At 34.8% G+C, this 20463-nt stretch overlaps 3 protein-coding genes across 4 annotated transcripts; 2 read left to right on the forward strand and 1 right to left on the reverse strand.

Moving 5' to 3' along the window:
* The first annotated feature begins 1784 nt into the window (after nucleotides 1-1784).
* Nucleotides 1785-4711, forward strand: LOC112715311 (arogenate dehydrogenase 1, chloroplastic). Its single transcript, XM_025767067.3, has 7 exons — nucleotides 1785-2879; nucleotides 2981-3149; nucleotides 3357-3512; nucleotides 3732-3814; nucleotides 3951-4020; nucleotides 4113-4187; nucleotides 4294-4711. Exons 1-7 carry the CDS (start codon nucleotides 2716-2718, stop codon nucleotides 4384-4386), a joined length of 810 nt encoding a protein of 269 aa, XP_025622852.1. The 5' UTR covers nucleotides 1785-2715; the 3' UTR covers nucleotides 4387-4711.
* On the reverse strand, nucleotides 4438-10218 carry LOC112715310 (protein RETICULATA-RELATED 5, chloroplastic). Its single transcript, XM_025767065.3, has 7 exons — nucleotides 9202-10218; nucleotides 8551-8680; nucleotides 7545-8072; nucleotides 6853-6960; nucleotides 6199-6747; nucleotides 5560-5673; nucleotides 4438-5361 (listed from the first exon to the last, which is right to left on the reverse strand). The coding sequence occupies exons 1-7, from the start codon at nucleotides 9870-9872 to the stop codon at nucleotides 5227-5229; spliced, it is 2235 nt and encodes a 744-aa protein (XP_025622850.1). The 5' UTR covers nucleotides 9873-10218; the 3' UTR covers nucleotides 4438-5226.
* A 438-nt stretch (nucleotides 10219-10656) lies between these two features.
* LOC112715312 (uncharacterized) lies at nucleotides 10657-17065 on the forward strand. 2 transcript variants are annotated; one of them, XM_025767069.3, is made up of 12 exons: nucleotides 10657-10871; nucleotides 11342-11525; nucleotides 11927-12108; nucleotides 12204-13061; nucleotides 13166-13243; nucleotides 13454-13754; nucleotides 13880-14079; nucleotides 14346-14422; nucleotides 15229-15330; nucleotides 15997-16183; nucleotides 16271-16361; nucleotides 16827-17065. In XM_025767069.3, the coding sequence occupies exons 2-11, from the start codon at nucleotides 11342-11344 to the stop codon at nucleotides 16358-16360; spliced, it is 2259 nt and encodes a 752-aa protein (XP_025622854.1). In that variant the 5' UTR covers nucleotides 10657-10871; the 3' UTR covers nucleotide 16361; nucleotides 16827-17065. The 2 variants fall into 2 exon arrangements, with proteins under 2 accessions (XP_025622854.1, XP_025622855.1); XM_025767070.3 differs by having other exon boundaries at nucleotides 10846-10987.
* Nucleotides 17066-20463: the final 3398 nt, after the last annotated feature.

Consider the following 20463-nt stretch of genomic DNA (forward strand, 5'->3'; position numbering starts at 1 on the left):
CTTAAAAGAAGTAAGAGCAATAGAAAAAAAGAAGAAGCAAAAATGTAGCATTAAGAAAAATATTTCTATGTTTTTGTAGCAATATTTCGGTGTCAAATTAAGAAATTTCAATTTTTTTATTTTTGGCAGGAATTCAATCCAATAAATGTAAACTTACATTCATTCAACTAAATAAGATTCTAATATAGCACAAACATATTTATTCAAATAATTTCGGTGTTATCTTGTGATCTGTTAGTATGCAATTTACTTTTTACATTCATTCAATTAAATAAGATTGTAATACATATTCATTCAAATCTAACATGAGAAGCAATACTCCTATAAAAGAAAAAAAGAACAACAATTCAAAACAACAACTCTTCCTCTCCTCATCTTATTCTTTGTTATCTTGATCATCATGATTACTTAACAAGATTAGAACATCAATTTGGAATATTCCTTCTCATTATCTTAGTAAGTAAGTAGAGAAAGAAAAGAAATTCTCATTGAAGCATAAGAAGACATTAAGAAGACATTTCTATGTTTGTAGTAAAATTTTGATGTCAAAATTAAGAAATTTTTTATTTTTGTAGCAATATTTTGGTGTACAAATTAAAAATTTTGGTAGTTTTTGTTTTTAACAAGAATTCATTCTAATAAGTGTGAAGTTACATTCATTCAATTAAATAAAATTGTAATATAGTATAAACATGTTCATTTAAATGGTGTTATCTTGTGATCTTCTAGTATGTAATTTACTTTTTACATTCATTCAATTAAATAAGATTGTAATACATGTTTATTCAAGTCTAATATGAGAAACAATACTCATAAAAAAAAGTAAGAGTAATAATTCAAAACTCATCATCATCATCATCATCATCATCATAAAAAAAAATTGCAGCATTAAAGAAGTTGTATTTTTGTAATTAAATTTCAGTGTCAAAATTAAGAAGTTTCGGTATTATTATTAAGACATTTCGGTGTTATTTTTCAATAAATTTTGCATAAGTCAAAACTACTCATCCTTTTTTTCTTCTTCGTTATCATCTTCTTCTTTTCTTATCTCACATTCTCATAATTCTTCTTTTTCACCCTCTTAACAAGAATAAAAACAAAACAAAAAAAGAGAAAGAAAAAAATTAAATAAAGAAAAAGAAAATATATATAATGCTGCAAAAATACCAAAAAGATAAAGAGGAAAAGAAAAAAAACGCAACAACTGTATACAGAGAAAAAGACGAAATGCGAAGAAGAAGAAAGAACGCGAAAAAAAGGAAACGCACAAAGACACTAAGAATTGGAGCGTGTTTACACACTTTTACTAAACTGATTTTTGTTAAGTTTAAACTAATTTAGTTGCCAAAAAAAATTTGAGCGTATAACGAGGCCGAAAACATAATATGTAACAAGCAGTCGGATCTAGTATTAGCCAAGATGTTCTTTATCTCAAAGTCTCTCTTCGAATCCCATCCCATTGAGAGAGAAAAAAAAAAAGACAGTTTCTTATTATGTTTCAAAAGAATTACAATTTGGTAAATAATTTTTAAACAGTGATATTTTTTCTGTATGCTAATCAATTAATAATGGACTTCCATTAAAGTAAGGTAGTTAGATGCAACATTGCGTTTAAATCAATGGAAAAATTAAATTCATGATATGGTTAATCCATGTTGCCAAATTGGTCACTCATAAAGTTTCAAATAGAAAACAGAAGAAAATAGAAAAAAAATCAGCAACTACCGGTAGCTGGCTACTGTGCAGGAGCTCCATAATAGGACAATTACACAACCAAGATGGTTGTTAGAAAAAGAAGTTAGACATTCCATTTGAGAAAAAACACTGAAGAAGTTATAGGTAGCAGTTTACTTGTCCTTTCTTTATGCCTTTCTTTTAGTTTGTTAATGACTATATTAGAGGACTTGAGAAGAAAGATTGAATCACAAGTTTTTCGTTATCATTAATTTATTTTATTATTTTATTATTTTTGCACACTGGAAAAAAAAAATTTCACATTTGTATTATATTTCTGCTCCTTTCTAACCTTTATTTTCATTTTTCCCTTGCTTTGCTCTATTGGATGTTTCTTTTTGTTCCCATTATTCCTTGAATTTTACAAAACTATCAACTTCTTGTTCTTGACTTTTTTTTATTTAATCCTTCCACCCTGCTAAGACGAGAAATTCTATTCTCTCTTATGGAACAACAGAATCATATTCTACGAAAGGTTGTAATCATAAATTCAATTTTTATTGTACCTTCTGTTTGATTTTACAATATTGTGTGGTTGACATTTATTTGGAACATAAAAAGCATTTATTCCATGGAGGAGATCTCCTAGTAGGACTACCAATAGATTTATAATTATCCCAAAACAATATTTTTGTGCTCATGCTTAACTTCCAATGGATGCACTATAATTTTGAGGTGAATTGATGAATCATTGCAATTTTTTCAATACAAAGCAACATTAAAAAAAAAAAAGAAAAAAGAAAAAAGACTTGCCTTTTAGTTAACAATTTAAGCTTGATGAAAAACTAAGGGTGAGATGGGTTAGGTGGTAGTACTTTTTTTCTTTTTAACCTTTTCAATTAACTATATAAAGGGCCAATTCACCCTAGATCACCATAACGAATAGCCGCCACAAGTAGGAGTGGTTGATACTTGTGTGATAGTAATAACACACCATTGTTCTTCACTTCTTTGGGACATTATCCACACTTTCACTAAACCATGTCATCTTCCCATTCCCAAAACATGAAAATAGGCATAGTGGGTTTCGGCACCTTCGGACAGTTTCTTGCAAAGACAATTATAAAACAAGGCCACACTATAACGGCAACTTCTCGATCAGATTACTCCCATCTCTGCCTCCAAATGGGTATCCATTTTTTCAGGTAATTAATAATTACATGCATGCACACATACACAATAAGTCATATAGTATAGTATGTAGATACATAGATGCACATCAATTTCATATATATATATTTTGCAGCGATATGAGTGCATTCCTTGATGCTGAGAACGATGTAATACTGTTATGCACATCGATCTTATCGCTAGCGGAAGTTATGAGGTCAATGCCACTCACCTGTCTGAAGCGACCAACGCTCTTTGTTGATGTCCTTTCGGTCAAAGAACATCCTAGAAACCTTCTACTCCGAGTAAGCAGTTGTAAAATGCCATTTAATTTATGGGCGTTGTCATTATAAAAAAAAAAAGTGTTTCTGACTTACTATTATTTACTAATTTAGGAGAAATTGCAGTAACCCTATATTCATTACATAACTTGGGTTCTTACTTGTTTCATTTGGAGGATGGTTACCTTAGTTTCATCAGTTTCTCCATTTGTTTTTGTTTGTGTTGGAAAGACGTTGCCAGGGGAGTTAGACATACTGTGCACGCACCCAATGTTTGGACCAATCAGTGGGAAGGATGGGTGGAAAGATCTCACTTTCATGTATGACAAAGTTCGAATTCAAGATGAAGCCAAATGCTCTCGTTTCCTCCAAATTTTTGAAACTGAGGTACGTTAATCCATAGTTAGTTACATTCTAAAGTGAACAAATCAATGTAATTCAAGAAAGAAAGACAAAGCTTAAGGAAAAGTAACATGTTCTTTACATACTCCTAGGATTAGTTATGAGATAAAAGTTAAAAAATCGAATGATGATGACCCAAACCTGGTGATGAATTCAAGCAAGGTCAATTATTATTTTCGCATGTACATTGTATGTATTACACAGGGTTGCAGGATGGTAGAAATGTCCTGTGAGGAACATGATAAAGCAGCTGCTAGGAGCCAATTTATCACACACACAATAGGCAGGTACATGGTATTCGACATATATCTAATCACAATATATATATATATATATATATATATATATATATATATATATATATATATATATGCGCTCACAAAAATGTAAAATTCTGCTGATTCTTCAATCCTCACTAATCAGGACATTGGGAGAAATGGATATAAGGTCCACACCTATTGACACTAAGGGCTTTGAGACACTTGTTCAACTGGTAGTCATTCATAATTCATATATATTGTTCATTTTATCAACTAGCTATGGTACAACAATCGCTAAATGTAACATATCAAATTTTTCTTGCAGAAGGAGACCACCATGAAATGTAGTTTTGATCTGTACAGTGGATTGTTCACGCATAACAGATTTGCCATACAAGAGGTATGGAACTGCATATGAAATGCTTGTTTTTAGGTTATCACTGTTAGAAGCATAAGTGTATAACCAAGCATCTTAAGATATACTCATCTATCATGACAATATGCAGCTGGAAAACCTTGAGCATGCCTTGTTCAAGGTCAAAGAGATGCTGGTTCAAAGGATGAAAGAGGAGCAGGGTCAAGAAAAAACTGAAAGTTGATGTATTACTTGTACTTGAGCAAAAGAAATTATATAAAAAAAGAAGTGGAAAGAAAGAAACAAAAGAAATAGATACATTCAATCACTTGTAATAAATAGGTTCCATTCCCAATACATGCTCAGTAATTTCAATATTAGTAAAGCATACATTTATTCCCAATGCCTGGAAGAATCCAGCACTAGTTGGTTTTAGATAACTAGGTTTTGTTGCTTCACTTCACCCAAAAATTAAGGGGAAAAAATGTAGACCTCAATGTCCCTTTGTGTGCCAAACATATAAAGAAATAAATTATATCTACATATTTTGTGTAGGAAAATCATGCTAACTTGCAGTCTATCTATCATTAGATGAGATATACTCAATCTAAATGGGTTCCAGATGTGTACATAACATATCCCATGATATCCACGCATTGAGCACGAGATCTAGTGTTAACTTTAAAATCTTACCAATATAGTTGCTGCAAATCCAAAGGTTGGTTCATCACTTCATTATACTCCAGTATAAGTGCTCCTCAACTTTTCTTTAACCCCGCAACCCGTTTAAAAGGTCTTACAAAAGAGTGATTGCCTAACCATAAAGTAGTTACAGTCATGTATTGTTGGTCTCATCTTGAAACAGCCCTGCATTTATTACTTACATCAAAATTATATTCACCAAAATGGGATCCTATCAAAATGTGTACAACTGAGCCGTTAAAGGAACTGTCAACAGGTTCGAGAGAGAGAGATCATGAAAGCGAAAAACCCTATACTTTTGAGCCTATTATACAAGAATTTTAAGAATAATAATACAAAAATGAGAATTATGAATATATCACGAAAGGAGATTGAATCTCATTTATTCTTTTATCTCATCAATGCTGGCTTCTTCTGTTTCGCTGCAAACAATTGCTGCATTATTTGGAGGATCTGATGTAGGTAACTCTGTCTTTCTAACTTGCAGACCAGTAGCGCGGGCAATGTCAATCCATTGCTGCAGGAATATATGGGAAAACCAAAGTTGAAATATTCTACTCAGATAATCAAGTTGATAGGTAGATAAAGTTTACCACAAATAATAATAATAATAATAAATGTGTAAAAATAAACAATATATGTGCAATAGTATGCAATGAGAAATGTGCAAGTGACGAAAGAATATGGAAAGCAAAACAAGAAAAGTTGATCTGACCTGGGTTCCCCAATAAGAATTGACTGTCCGTGCGACAAACGATACCATATTTACAAACAAGGTTTGGGATGCAAACTGTTCAGAAAGGCGATGCTCCACTAACCCAGCAATTACCTGCACAAAAAATAGTTCAGTATTAATAAAGAAGGGTAGTTGCAGACCTTAGCTGGATGCAAATTCATAGTACAATAACACCAAATAAATAAATATATACTCATAATTTTCAGAAAGAAAAAGTCCTTAAATAATTATCCAGTAGTATCCTGAAGAATAGGTGAAAAAGAGAAAAATAGACAAGACAAAGTAGTTATTATTGAAATTGAACATATCTTTCACAATTTTAACATCAAAGTGTTACAATAATCCAAAAAAGATTGTAATTAACAATGACACATTTGATGTCTCCCTGCTTTCAAATGACGATGTAAATCCAACTTCCAAGTATGTTTTGCTTGCTCCAATAATTGTATATTGCAAAAAATTCAATTCATGACAGCAACTATAGAAAGACAAACCATCATGATAATATAGATCTATTTCCCACAGAAGTTAGGTCAAATCTTACTTTAACGCTCTGTTACACATTATTTACAAGCTACAACAAAGGAGTTGAATGCAAAAGGCAGGTTATCTATGTACCTGGTATCGGAGATTTGACGAGATTCCAAGAAATAATGAATAAACAACCGCTGTTTTGAGTATTGGTGACCTCACAATCTGTTGTTGAGTAACGACAGCCGGATTAAGTAATTTACGAATTGCATATAGAGAGTTTGATGAAGCCACAGCACCTATGCTTGAAATAAATCCAACACCGGCAAGTTTTAAACCACCAAATACAACTGATGCAATTCTATGATTGAGATTCCAGTTTGTCCCTGCTGGATTCTTTTGAAATGCATTGTCTGGGATGGAGCCCAGAAGACCTATTAGTGAATTAATGTTTTCAGGTGCATTTGCCTCATCAGCATATGAAAGGAATGACAGAGTTGGTGCAGGAAGCCACACTGTAAAAAAATCAACAATTGATCCTCTGACAGTGTCTGTGATAACATAGTCTAGTTCCTGGAAAAAATTTTCTTTCCGCTTTTCATACTGTGCTATTAGAGTAGTTGTTATCGATATAGCTTCTTCTATGGCTAATCTATGCAAGAATTTGGGGTCTGCCAACAATCTTTCCCGGAAACCCTGCACCAAGAAGAGCCTGATGAGGAGGTATGAATATGAAAGGAAGAAAAATATGAAACATTCAAATGGTTAAAGAGAAGAGTTTATTTTCATATATAGACTTACCTGGAAACGGTGAGTGAGTTCTGAAATTAAGGGATACTTCTCTATGTCAAAGAAGTTCTGCAATACCTCTGGTGATACCAAACCAAGATCAATTCCCTTTTGTAGATCCTGAAACCGGAAGGAAAATATACCTTTGTATGATGATGTTACAACTTACAATGAGCATTGTCATACACTACCGTCTAAAGGATGATAACATAGATAAAAAGAATCAGAAAAGACATTCACTACGAAATCATCAAATGCAAACAATTGCTAATTAGACCTCCTATACTCTCGGATGCATGAATGATAAATTACAAACTAAGAGAACTTGATTTTAAAAAATTATCAGAATCCCAGACTAAGGACTTCATGATCACAATTTACCCCATCCCAAAGTTTTCAACTCCATTATCATGTATTGTGTTTTGCATTAAACCTGAACTGATAAAGCCATAAAGGAATAAGAGTTTAAAGGAAAAGGAAGATCTGGGACATGACATGATACTATGAAATGGTACATTTTTGAAGGACACAACCTGACACTGATAGGTTGTTGAGGTGCACAATTTGTGTCAGCTGGCAAGAATATATACTGTAAACGATTGTGGAATACCAAAGCTATACTGAATACAACTAAAACCTCCAAAAGGAATTGATATGAGAAACATAGCAATCTGTGGGATATTGAACTTTAATGGTTAGCTAACCTGTGGGAGGGCATCTCGTCTGCGCCCAGCAGCATTCATAACCCGAGCAATCTCAGCACGGTCAAAGCAATTTCTATTACAGGGTCTGGCAGCAGAATACCACAAAAAATCAGCAACAGGAACTTCTCCCTCTCCACGAATGAACTGTCTTTCAGGGTCAAGCAATATTACAACTTGGTTTTTCTTTTGTATTTTTCCTGAAATTCTTGCTGGCACTCCAGTTCCTCTAGAACCATATGTTACATGGCTTGCACCAGTCACAACTACTAACATGCCCGATGCTCCTCCATCAAGCACATTTTGTAAGATGATCTGGGACATATTATACTCCTCTACAACTCTAGCTTGTGCAGAAAGATATGAGCTTGGACCAAAAGGAACTGATGGATTTAGAATACTATCAACTGATGATTTACGTGAGATAGAAGTGAAGCCTGATATGAAGCCTGAACCAGCTGGAGGTGCATATACTTTACGATCAGCTTTTGAAAGTCCACGAATTCCTTCTGCTTGTACAGTCCTTAAGATCTGTAGATGAGTGAATGGTCATCATAATTATCAACTTGATTTATCTAATTAAAGAGTGGATTTGGTTAAACATAACAATCAACACCTTAGGTCAGTTAAGCTTTCAATACAAGGTTCTTTTGGTGTTCCTAAAGTTCTCTTGGGTTTTCCTCTGTTCTTTTAACAGGCCATCTTACCAATTAGGGAAAAAGCATGTTTTATTAAACATTCTGCTTATTTTTGAGACATTTGAGGATGATAAATTCAATTCTATTCAGTGTTTGCCCTTTTTTAAAAAAAAAAAAATTATTTCGGATTGATATTCAGACTAGGCTATTCTTGTCACAATGCAATTAAGTCCCTGGGGGCTACTCATTATTGTGCACACCATTAGCTTATATTGTGAGTTAGTTAAGCACAATACTCCGCCAGAAATTCCATAGGTTAATACACAATCGACATATCTGCATAAGTTTGTGAATGAAAACTCTAAGCATACCGATAGTGGGGTGCCGCAAGCAACAAGGCGGATTCCATTTTCACGACAGTAATTAAGAAGAGGTTCATACTCCTGCCATCTTTCAGGCGGCCAATGCATTGTATAAGACTTTAAGGTTTCTCCATCTATCCTGTAGCAAAAGTTTAATATAAGTAACACTGGAATTGAAAGAATTACTCTTAAGAGACAAACAGAGATTAACAGTAAAATAGTAATTAAATTAGTAAACGGAGGGCAGATTAAAATTTAACATAAGGAATTGCTCGCCATGTGTGTGTGTGTGAAATAACAAGATCTATTTTCCTAGTTGATTATTAAATTCTAAATTTGGCAATCCGCAGAACAAAAGTTAAATAGGACAGTAACTAAGTCACCAAAAAAAACAGTCACCAAAAAAAAAAAATAGGACAGTAACAAGCTTAGTCATTTTCATGGCTCAAGTGACACAGAAACTTGTTAATTCTTATTCACTTCAACTTGAAGATTCTTGTTCAAGCTCGCAGTGACTAATGTCTAATGATCAATTTCCTTCAATTTACAATTTCATAATCGTTAACCAACATTCATCTACAGTTCTACACTCTCAATTCAACAGTTATCTGATATGAACCCAAAAGCTATATTCATTCAGCAAAAATTTGAAATGCATACTTGTTATCCATGAACTGATTGAGCGGTTCCTGAAGATTCGAAGGGAAAGCTTCAAGAGCCAAAGACAAACGCTTCTCATTCTCTAGGCACCGCTTTTGCAAATTCTTAACGATCTCGAGCTCCAATTCCTTGTCGTCGCGAACCGGAACCTGCTCCGCTTCCCCCAAATACACCACGCGCGCGTTCATCAGCTTCTCCCACACTTTCCCCTTGTCCTTCCCTATTGCCAACGGTTCCCCGATCGCCGTCGCGTCGTAAATCCTCGACGTTATCGCCTCCTCCTCTTTCTGCTTCTTCTTCGGTTCCTCAACCTTCGCCGCCGTCAATTCTGCAGGCGGAGGCGCCGAAACAGGAGATGGCGCTGTCACAGCCTTATCATCCGCCCTCGTTGCTGACGAGAACATAAACGACGCGCCGGCGGCAAGAAATGGCGCCGCCAACACGACTCGCCGGGTCGGACCGACCGAGTTTTCAGCTACGCCGTCATTCTCGGGCTTCGCGGCTGCAGTTATGGTTATGGTCTTGGAGTGGCGAAGGGACAAGTTGATACGATGGCATTTCACGGTCCGCACGGCGTCGTTTCGTTGAACGGGAGCACGTGAGCGGCGAAAGGAGGTCACGTGCGGCGGTTTAGTAGTGGCGAAGGAAGAAGCCTGGGTGTTTGGCTTCATCTCCTTGGTGACCTCAGGTTTTCACTTCAACTAACTCCAACTATGATACTTCGATTAGCTTTTGTAACCATTAGCTGAATGTTCTTGTTCAACGTTCTCACTTATCATAGAAAATCTTGGGGGGGAAAATGAAAAATACCCGTAACCATAAAATTTTGTTGCTGAATAAAGATGAGGTGTTTTTGTGGTCACAATAAATTTAAATTGTTATGAACATATTGGTACGTAAGTTTGGAGGGGGCTCTAATTGTTCTACGTGAAGCATTTGTGTCCATACAGGAGATTGGATTCAGGTGCCAAGTGGCAAACACTTTTTTGTTATATTTTGTGATAATGAATGTGGTGCGTTTTTATTTTCCTTGTTTTCGGAATTTCCTCTGTGCGATTGAGATGAGCTGACTCAGATGTGACTCAGGGCTGAATAAAATCAAATAATAGTGTGTTGACGAATGGAATATCTGAAGCCCAGGTGCCAAATAAATTTGTGGGATATTGGGCAAGGTGAAGCAAAACAAACAAAAAGCCCAGTTTCTATTTGTTCTTTTCAGACCAAAAACTGTATTCATTTGATCCGGGGAAGTCTCCAACCAAAAACTTCCACCAAAAAAGAAAAAAACAGAGTGTTAGCGAATGGGTCCCACTTCATGCATTCATTATGAAATATGGATTGTAGTACAACCATATACATGCATACATACATACATACAAATAGTATGCATGGGTGCATGCCAAGTACACTACTGCCCCGCTATACCAGGCAAATGAAGTGACACCTTCTCCCACTCTGCTTCTCTCTCTCTCTCTCGCAGCTTCAGGAATATAATTTCTATTTGAGTTCCAAGAGAAGACAAGAGACCAGACTTTCTTGTGCCTCTTTGATTACTCTCCCCCTCACGTGATCTATATTCCATTTCTTCTCCTTTCTCCACTTTTTCAACCTCCTTCTTTTGTTCATCTTATGCTACTCTTTGCCGATTAAACACATTCACCGCCTCAAAGGTTTCCTTTTTCTCCTTCCTTCATTTTTTCTTTTTTCACGATGGCAAAAATGATCAAAATGCTCTTACTCGTGAATGCAGTTCCGTAGTGTTATTTAGGTTTCAAATATATACAGAGTTAGTCCAGGAGACTCAACCCACTTCTATTTTATTTTATTTTAGTTTATTTTATTACTAATTTACTGTTAATCGATTTACAGTTTCATCGTTTGGTATTTAATATTTGAAGTTCTTTAACTCTTGATATTTTTAATCATTGTTCTGGTATGATCTTTTATTTTTATTATTATTATTATTTTAATTAAGACAATAAATAAGTCAACTAAATTTTATATTAGATGATGTTTAGATCATTAATTAAATATCAAATCTTAAATGCATGTAATCTATATTAGTATTTCTTGGTTAGTTTCGTAGTACAGAATGTGGCGATTTCTACTGCATAACTGAGACTTGTGATTTTGGTAATAGATGGGTGCGGGAAGGAGAACAGAGACTCATGTATTGAGCGAAAGGTCACGAGTACCTTCATCATCTTCTTCATCGGTAAATTGCAGCGTAACTGCAAGAAATCTGAGGAAGTCTGAATTAGGGGGAGTTATCTTCGGATGCAAGCATAATACAATGAACCAGTGCTTTCAAATGCAGTTATTTGGTTAGTTTCACCTTATTTCAAGGATTTTGGTTCGTCAAGCATATACTATAAACCAAAAATTTATGATAGAAAACGTTAATTAAATGTTAAACTTTTTTTTAAGTTCTTTTTTAATTTATTGAATGCATTGAAAAAATCACAACTTTTTTGCTTTCTTTTTCTAAAATAGTTTTTTTAACTAATTATTATTATTATTATTATTATTATTATTATTTGTGTACACATTTTTGTTTTTGGACTTTTGGTACAACGAGTGACTGCATTAAGCACTTTAAACAAAGTATAAATAATATATTCCTTTTTCATTTTGATATACTTGCAGTTTTCAATCAACTTAGTTAGCAGGCACAAATGAAATGTATTTACTGTGAGAACTTAAAATTTTTAATTCTTGGAAACAGGCTTGCCATCTGGACATATATCATATGTGAAGAATATTGGTCCTGGTTTGCCTCTGTTTCTATTCAACTATAGTGATAGGATGCTACATGGTATATTTGAAGCTGCAAGTAGTGGAAGATTGAATATTAATCCTTATGGCTGGACTGAGGGTAGCTCGGATTGCACTCCATATGCAGCCCAGGTTAGAGCATGATGTTTTTATTGTTCTATCAGTTTGGCTACTCAGTTTAGGATTTACTTTTTTTTTTCACCCTCTTTTTGTTTGTATAATTTAAGGTAAAGTTCAAGACTAGAATGCAGTTCCAGCCCTTGTCGGAAGTTCAGTTTAGTCCGGTTATCGAGGACAACTATTACCTTCCAAAGTTGTTTTGGTTTGAACTGGATCAAGTTCAAACTAAGAAGCTAATATCCCTTTTTTCGGCATCTACACCAATAGCTGCACAGAGTATAATCCCGAGAAGTATACCAAAGCTTCCTTCGTCTAGTTCAGCATATGATGGCCGCTCTTACTCGTCTCTTTTAAGAAATGATGTTCATCCAACCGGTGATTTGAAAAATTCTCAGACCGGACAGATTGTTCCGTTGTCTAATTCAGTCACTAATTTGGAATATGATGGCCGCTCTTACTCATCTCTTTTAAGAAATGATGTCCATCCTACCAGTGATTTGAAACATACTCAAACTGGACAGACCTCCTTGGAAACTACTCATGGTTTGAATGGTCACAATGAGTCTGTGGATGAAATAGACCACAAGGGAGCATTGGAGCAAACCATGTTGAATCTGCCTACTGAAGATCAGATGAATAATGCATGGGATTCGCCATGTATTGGATCTAGTTTGAATGGAGGGAGCAACACTTCAGAGGAATTTATTGATGAGTCTACCCAATGTGATGAACAATTTGAATACTTGAAGCAGCATATGGAAGACCTATACTTATCTGTTTCAGCTGATCGGTGTTTGCCTCAGTCCACACCATGTGAGAGTATGTCCACTCCTTGCTTGCAGAGCAGTGCTTCAGAGGGTAATACTTCTTGGTCATACAAGTCTGAGATAGAAAATTCTTGCTTTCCTGAAGCAGAGTTGCATTTGAATGCCAAATCACCTGATCTTCGTTTTATTTTTGACAAGGTAACTTTTTGTCATTGGGATTCCTTTTCTTCTATTAAATTTTAAAATCATCGTGTCATAACCAAACTAATTTAATATCATTTTGTGTATTGTTGACTTTTAAGATACAACAAGAAGTCAATGAATTGCGGTTAAAGCAGTTCAAACAGGAGCTGCAAATCTGTTCCTTGGAGAAAGAGCTGGTATGGATCTTCTTGTTATTCAGATTGAAATCTCTTGCCTAATTCTGCATCAGTGAGTTCTTTCATTAATATCATGGAATAGATTTTAAAGTTCTTCATCGAAGAAGAGGGGTGGACGGGGATTGGGTGATGTCACATGTTGCTGTTTTTTTCCTTTTTTTTTTTATTTTGATATTTTTGTTCAGATTAGTAACACATCTAAAAGTTCAGGTTGAATCAAGAAGAGAGATAGTGAGCTTGAAGCAGCAATTTAAGACATCAGATTGTGTCACATTTCCTAAAGAGGATCTTGTAATGCGATCTAAATCTAGTTATAAGGAATCAATTTTAATAATGGGAGGTTTCGATGGGTTAACATGCGTGTCAACTTTGGATTGCTACTGTCCAACTAATGATTTGTTGGAGACCCTTTGTCCAATGAGTTCGATTCGATCATATAACTCTACTGTGAAGTTAAGTGGTGAAGTTTATGTAATTGGTGGCTTACAAGATAATTTGTGGTGTGACACAGGTATTAGCTCCATTCATTCTTTCTATTTACCTTCTTTTGCAAAGACTTTTCCAGTCTCTCTTCTTCTTTGAGAGGATTTGATACCTTGTTTATATTGACTAACATCTGAGTGTCATTTTTGAAAGTTGAATCATACAACCTAGTGGAAAATCAATGGTTCACTCGTCCTTCCATAAATCAAAAGAAAGGAAGTCTTGCTGGAATTTCATTGAATGGCAAGATTTTCGCTATAGGTGGTGGAAATGGTGTACAATGCTTTTCTGAGGTTGAATTATTTGACCCAAACATTGGAAAGTGGATACCTACAAGGTCAATGATGATGAAAGTAATTTCTTTTCCCTCTGTAGTACTTAGTAATTCAGTTTTATTAATCTTTAGTACTCGTGCTTGTTTAGATGTTTTTATATGTCAAGACTCAAGGTAATTGTGTAATTATGTCCAACTTATTGCAAGCATACTGAACTTCTGATTCTGTTTTGTAATTCCCATGCTCTTGGATGATGCACACTTTATGCTTCATTATGACAATCTGTACCAAAGGATGGATATCTCAACTAATATTCTTGTTGATTAACATTTAATTTCTTTCAGAGATTTACTCCAGCTGCAGCAGAAATTAATGGCGTCATATATGTTGTAGGTGGATTTGATGGAGATAATTATTTGAGGTAAAAATCTATTGAATTGCTTTCAATAATTGATTGTTATCTAATTGCTAGTGCCACCAGTATGCTACGTTCCACTCTGATCTTAGAATTTTCTCCAGCACTAAAACCAAAACCAGTTGTGTTGTGTTGTGTTGACAGTGCAACTATGAAAATGATACGATATTTAATTTTGGTTCACACGGTTGTGATCACCAGCTTTATGATTGTTGAATTGAATTGATAATGAAATGAAACTTGGAACCCTCCCATAAATTTCAAAAGTATTCATCATTTTGATTTGTTGATGCCTAAAATATTCTTTGACTACTATTTTATTTTTATTTGAAAAGTGTATTTTGTTTTTATCCCAACTCTTTTTCGAACTCCTTCATATCTTGAATAATTTTAGAACAAAGAACCATTGAGCTTTGATTGTTCCATCCTGATCCAGTGGTTTCCGTTCATTATGGTAAAGTTCGTCTGTATATAAATTCCAACAATAGTTTTGTCTTCATATTTTGTAGCACATGGTTAAATTGTTATACTCGATTCGATTACTTAGCAGACTGATTAGTTTGTGTTTTTATCTGATAATACATCCTATATCCCCTGAAAGCAAAAAGATTAATTTTATTCTAACATTTGACTCTACTATGGCCTGGCTAGGGTGTTTAATTTAAATAGGATAGGATATAATATTTTAAAGCAAAAAAAATGAATCATAAGATTAGAAATTGTCCTTAAAGAGATTTAGCTTTATGATTCCTTTCATTTTGGTTTTCCCCATTGTCCTAGCTAATGATTCTCTGAACTCTTCTTTCTTTCAGGTCAGTGGAGAGATATGACCCTCGCGGGAATTCATGGGCTAGACTTCAAAACATGTCAACAATGAGAGGCTGCCATTCTTTATCTGTCCTAAATGAACAGCTGTAAGTTAATATCCCATGTGTTTCTTGGCTGCTGTTAGTGGCTAACAGGATCGGACATTCAAACAGTAATAGCACTTAGGAGGAACAAAGGCCATTTAATAATATTAGAATGCTTAATTGAGCTAGAAGAAAAGTTCATATACCTACAGAAAAAGTAAGGAACTTTATGCCCGCCCCTTTTTGTGCTTAGTAGACTAATATCATTCTGATAAAGGATGCTCTAGCCATCTTTGGGAGGGAAACCAACGTAGTTGTTGAGACAAGTCAAAGGATCTATTGAATATTGTTTTTATGACTTTTTTTTTTTGCTTTTTAATTTTGATAACAATATATTGTTTCAAAGAGCAAGCCATAGGAAGAGGGTTTGGGTCTAAGTAAGATTGATATAAAGTGAAAATGTAAGGATACAGTCATGGTTAGATCAATGAAATGAGTTTAAATGTGATGCACCATCATCGGTATCAAATCCTTCTTTCAAATGACCACTCAAGTAGTAGGTGTGAAAAGTTATTTTTGCTAATGTAATAGACAAATTGAATTCATAAAATATATCACTACTCTTTTAACTCGTGGATTCTTACTATAGATTAGCATTTTTTAAGCTAGAATAAGCTTTAGAAGAATACTTTTATTTTGCTAAATAATTAGATACAATGTTCTAAACAGATATGCAATTGGAGGATATAATGGAGAACAGATGATCTCAACAGTTGAGATATTTGATCCTCGCACTGGTTCATGGATAATGAGCGAACCCATGAACACTTCCAGGGGATATTTTGCAACTGTAGTAATTGGAAATTCAATTTTTGCCATCGGTGGTTTGAGTGAAAGTAATGAAGTTTTAGATACGGTATGCAATTTCTACATTAAATTCATACAACATTTCTTTTCTCTTCAATTTACCATTATTTTCTAACAGATTTAATCTTGATGGCAGATTGAATGTTACAAAGAAGGTCGTGGCTGGGAATCAACTAATCTGAAAGCTCTTGGAAGGAGATGCTACTTATCTGCCATACTCTTGTGAGGTACTCTATTGTCTACTTATAATAAGAATTATAGTGTCTTCTTATAGAGATTAAGGATACTATTATGTAAAATCATTCTATTAAACTTTATTTTCTCTGTTCTTTGTTAAGTCCATTAGAGAACGAAAATTAGTTTTTACATAAATAAAAAATTGAGAAAAACCCAAAACAGCCTCTGACAATTACGTCAAAAGACAATGAGGCCCTTGACAAAAAAAAATACCAACTCGGTCCCTAAGCTTTACATGGGACAGATTAGTCCTTGTGCCAAAAAAGTCAATGTTTTTTTTTTAACAGGGGCTAATTAGTCCTAAAAAAATATCAGGGGCCGGGTTGGGTGTTTTTTTTTTTTCTGGGGTCTCGTTATCCTTTCGGAATAATTGTTAGGGACCGGGTGAGGTATTCACTCAATAAAATTCTGTTTACATAAAATGACCTTTTTCACTGTTCAATCGTGTACTGCAGGACGAGTGTTGGGTTGAACACTAGAAGGCTGCAAAGGCTTTTGTGAATATATAAAAGGGCACCTATATAGAAGTGTCCCGTACTTCCATTTGTAAAGGGATTGTTATGTTTTGTAAGTGACCGCGGTGACGTGGGTGAGAAAATGGAAGTATTTGAGAAGTTAAAAAAATCAATTTAGGATAGTAACAAATGAAAACTAGCTTATTAATTATTATACAAGCCAACTTAAATTGTCTAAATCTAATATCTATTAAAAATAATTTACACCTGGGCAACCTTTTTTTTTTTTCCAAAGATAACTATTATTCATTAATTATAAGAGTAATAACAAATGTCATTGAACTAAGGATTAGAATGAGAAATGGGAGTCTCCCAAAAGTCACTAAAAAGGCAAAGAATAAGAAAATTAAGATAGAAAAATAACATTCAGAGCTCAATTCTATTCATTTGGTTGAAACACCCTGAAGTTGTTGAGCTAGCTTCACAGAGTCAGCCACCACAGTTGATGCAAGACCATTTTTCTCAAAGATAAAATGGTGTTTTGCTTTCCAACCATTCCAACGGAGGATAGCTATTAATGAAAGTTTTCTCCTTCCTTCTATATCTGCCACTAAAGTGGAAAAAGCTCTCTCCCATCATTTGAAGAAGGAACTTGAATCATGTCTCCAAATCTGGACGCCGATACTTCTATTGGTCCAAATCGCAGCTGAGAGTGGGCATCAAAGCAAGTTATGGAGCAAGTTATGGAGGATTGATTCTTTATCAGAGGAGCATCTTGGCCACATGCTCAACGTCTCTAGGAAGTGGGAGTCGAGCAATTGCAAGCACTTTTAGAGAATTTTTTATTTTACGAGGTATTTTCATCTCTCAACTTTTTCCAAATTCGGTGTTGATGCATGTATTGTGGGCACTTGAGAAATTGGAGCATGGTAAAAAGGATAAGCTATCTTGTAGTCCAAGGCTACCTCATAACTACTAGATTTGTTACAAACCTGTATAATACTATCTTTTTCATCTGTTGGTTCAATTGACAAGATGCGGGAGCTAATGTCAGTTAGAAAAGCTTCTGTTATTAAGGCATGGTTCCAACTTCGGTCAGCATTCAATGTGTCCTTAACATAAAACACAAACTGTGTTAGAAGATTTGGGACTACAGACACATGAATATTGAAGGGTGCGGTGGCAAGAGCTATGGATCCTAAAAGATTCGAATATTTTTACCTGAACTAACTTTCCATACCAGTTCTTTCTCAATTACTTTACGACCTTCCAGAATACTTCTCCAGTCCTAAGAAGGTATGTTGCCTATCTAAGTATTCATAATGTTATTATGGTAGAAATACTTGCCTCTGAGCATCTGGGTTAGAATAGAATCAAATTGTTTAGCGATTCACCAACATTGTTTACTTAGTAAGGCCAAATTTTGAGCTCGTAGGTTCTTTATCCCTAATCTCCCTTTCTTCTTGGCTCTTGTCATGGTATTCCATTTGATCCATGCCATTTTACATTCCTTGCTGTCCCCACCGAAATTGGGAGAGAATGTTGTGAATTTCATTTAGTAGAGTGTCAAGTAGTCGAAACATGATAGAGTGTATATAAGTATAGCTTCACACACACTTCTTTGATCAGAACCTACTTACCACATGAGGAAAGCAAACTTCGTTTCCAGCTTTGCACCTTCTTGCAAACTTTATCGTTAATTGTTCTAAATGTCTTTTTTTTTTGGAACGCTGAACAATTGAAGGGAGCCCGAGGAACTTATCTTAGGCTCTGATGTAGTTGATATTGAGGATTTCTGCAATTTTCAATCTCATATGTTGAGGCATGTTTTGACCGAAAAATATAGCTGACTTTCCCAAATTAACCATCTGATCACTGAAACTTTCATAGTTTGCCAAAAGATCCATAATGCTTTGACTAGTTTCAGCTAAACCCCTACAGAAAAGGATTGAGTCACCTATGAATAGGAGGTGATTAATAGTCGGACATCACCTATTAACTTGAACCCCTTTAATGAGTCTATTTTGTTCTGTCTTGTGTAGCAAAAAGGAAAAACCTTTAGCACAGAATAGAAAAAGATAGGGAGATAAGGGATCACCTTGACGGATACCCCTATTGGTCTAAAAAAATCAAACGATTGACCTTCCACAACAGTAGAATAAGAAACAGTTGTCACCAATTCGTTGGTCCAGTTAATCCACTTTGAACTAAACCCAATTTCTCCATAATATATCATAAGAAGTGCTATTCAACTCTATCATACGCTTTACTCATGTCAAGTTTTATAGCCATTTCAAACTCAGAGCTTCTCTTCTTGGTTTTCAAATAGTACATACATTCATGTGTAATAAGAAAGTTATCAGAAATGAGGTGCCCTTTAAGAAAGACATTTTGATTAGCACTAATAATCTTATTCATTATTCCTTTTAATCTATGCACCATAACTTTTGAAATAATCTTGTAAATAACTGAAGACAAGCTAAATAGGTCTCACCTGAGTTATGTTATTAGCATCTGGGATCTTTGGTATGAGGCAAATCTAGGTATGATTGAAGTTTCTAAGCATTCAGCCACTATGAAAGAAACTTTGAATTGCTCTAAACGCGTCCCCACCAACAATGTCTCAAGAGAAGTGAAAAAATTTAGCCGTGAAATCATCCTCCCCGCACTTTGAGCATGCACACTAAAAGTAGCTCTCTTCAATTTTTCTATAGACACTTGTCTTTGAAGCCTTCGATTCATGTTAGCTGTAACTTTAGGCTTCAACTCCTCTAGAAATTGATTGGGATTAGCATGACAAATGGAGGAGAAAATATTGCAAAAATACTCCTTAGCCACTTTAGCAATCTTTTTTGGACAAGAAGCTATCTCATTATTGCTATCCACTAATCTCCAAATTCTATTCCTCACTCTAGGCTGAAACTTTTGATGAAAAATTCTATATTTTGATCCCCTTCTCTCAACCATTTACTCCTTGCTTTTTTCCTTTAGTACCGTTCCTCTTTGAGATAAGCCCTTTCCAATTTTTTCTCTAAACTAGTAATTTCTTCTCCTCCATGAACACCGAAAGCTCTTCACTCCTCAAGGGCTGCTTGGAGTTCATCTATCTCCTTCTTCGAGTTGGTTTTATGGTGCATCTGCCAATGAACCAGCCTATGTCGGCATTCTTTAAGTTTCTGAGCCAAAGAAAACATAGCTGATCTCACAACTTTCATGCTCTAAACCTCACTCACAATCCTCCTAACCTCTACTTCTTCATACCATCATTCTTGGAATTTAAATTTTTTTTTTAGTTCTCCATATTTGCAGATTAATATCCAAGAGTATGGGTGCATGGTCAAATCCAAATTCTCTGTTGTTTTATAGAGTGTCTTCCAGTGTAACCCAACTAGAACTTGATTCAACCTCTCTTTAACCAAATCAACCCCTCTCTTCTATTTGACCAAGTGAAAGGCCAGCCAATCATTCTAATATTCACCAATTCATTATCATCAATAAAATTATTGAAATTTGAGATAGTTGTAGTTGATTTTAACCTATCACCCTCTTTTTCAGCTTGAAACGTAATGAAATTAAAATCTCCCATAACTATCACTTTTACTTTAAAATTACTGAATTGTGGCTGAAATAGCTGCGA

The sequence above is a fragment of the Arachis hypogaea genome, chromosome 10 (genome assembly GCF_003086295.3).
Source record: "Arachis hypogaea cultivar Tifrunner chromosome 10, arahy.Tifrunner.gnm2.J5K5, whole genome shotgun sequence".
In the NCBI taxonomy this organism is placed as follows: domain Eukaryota; kingdom Viridiplantae; phylum Streptophyta; class Magnoliopsida; order Fabales; family Fabaceae; genus Arachis; species Arachis hypogaea.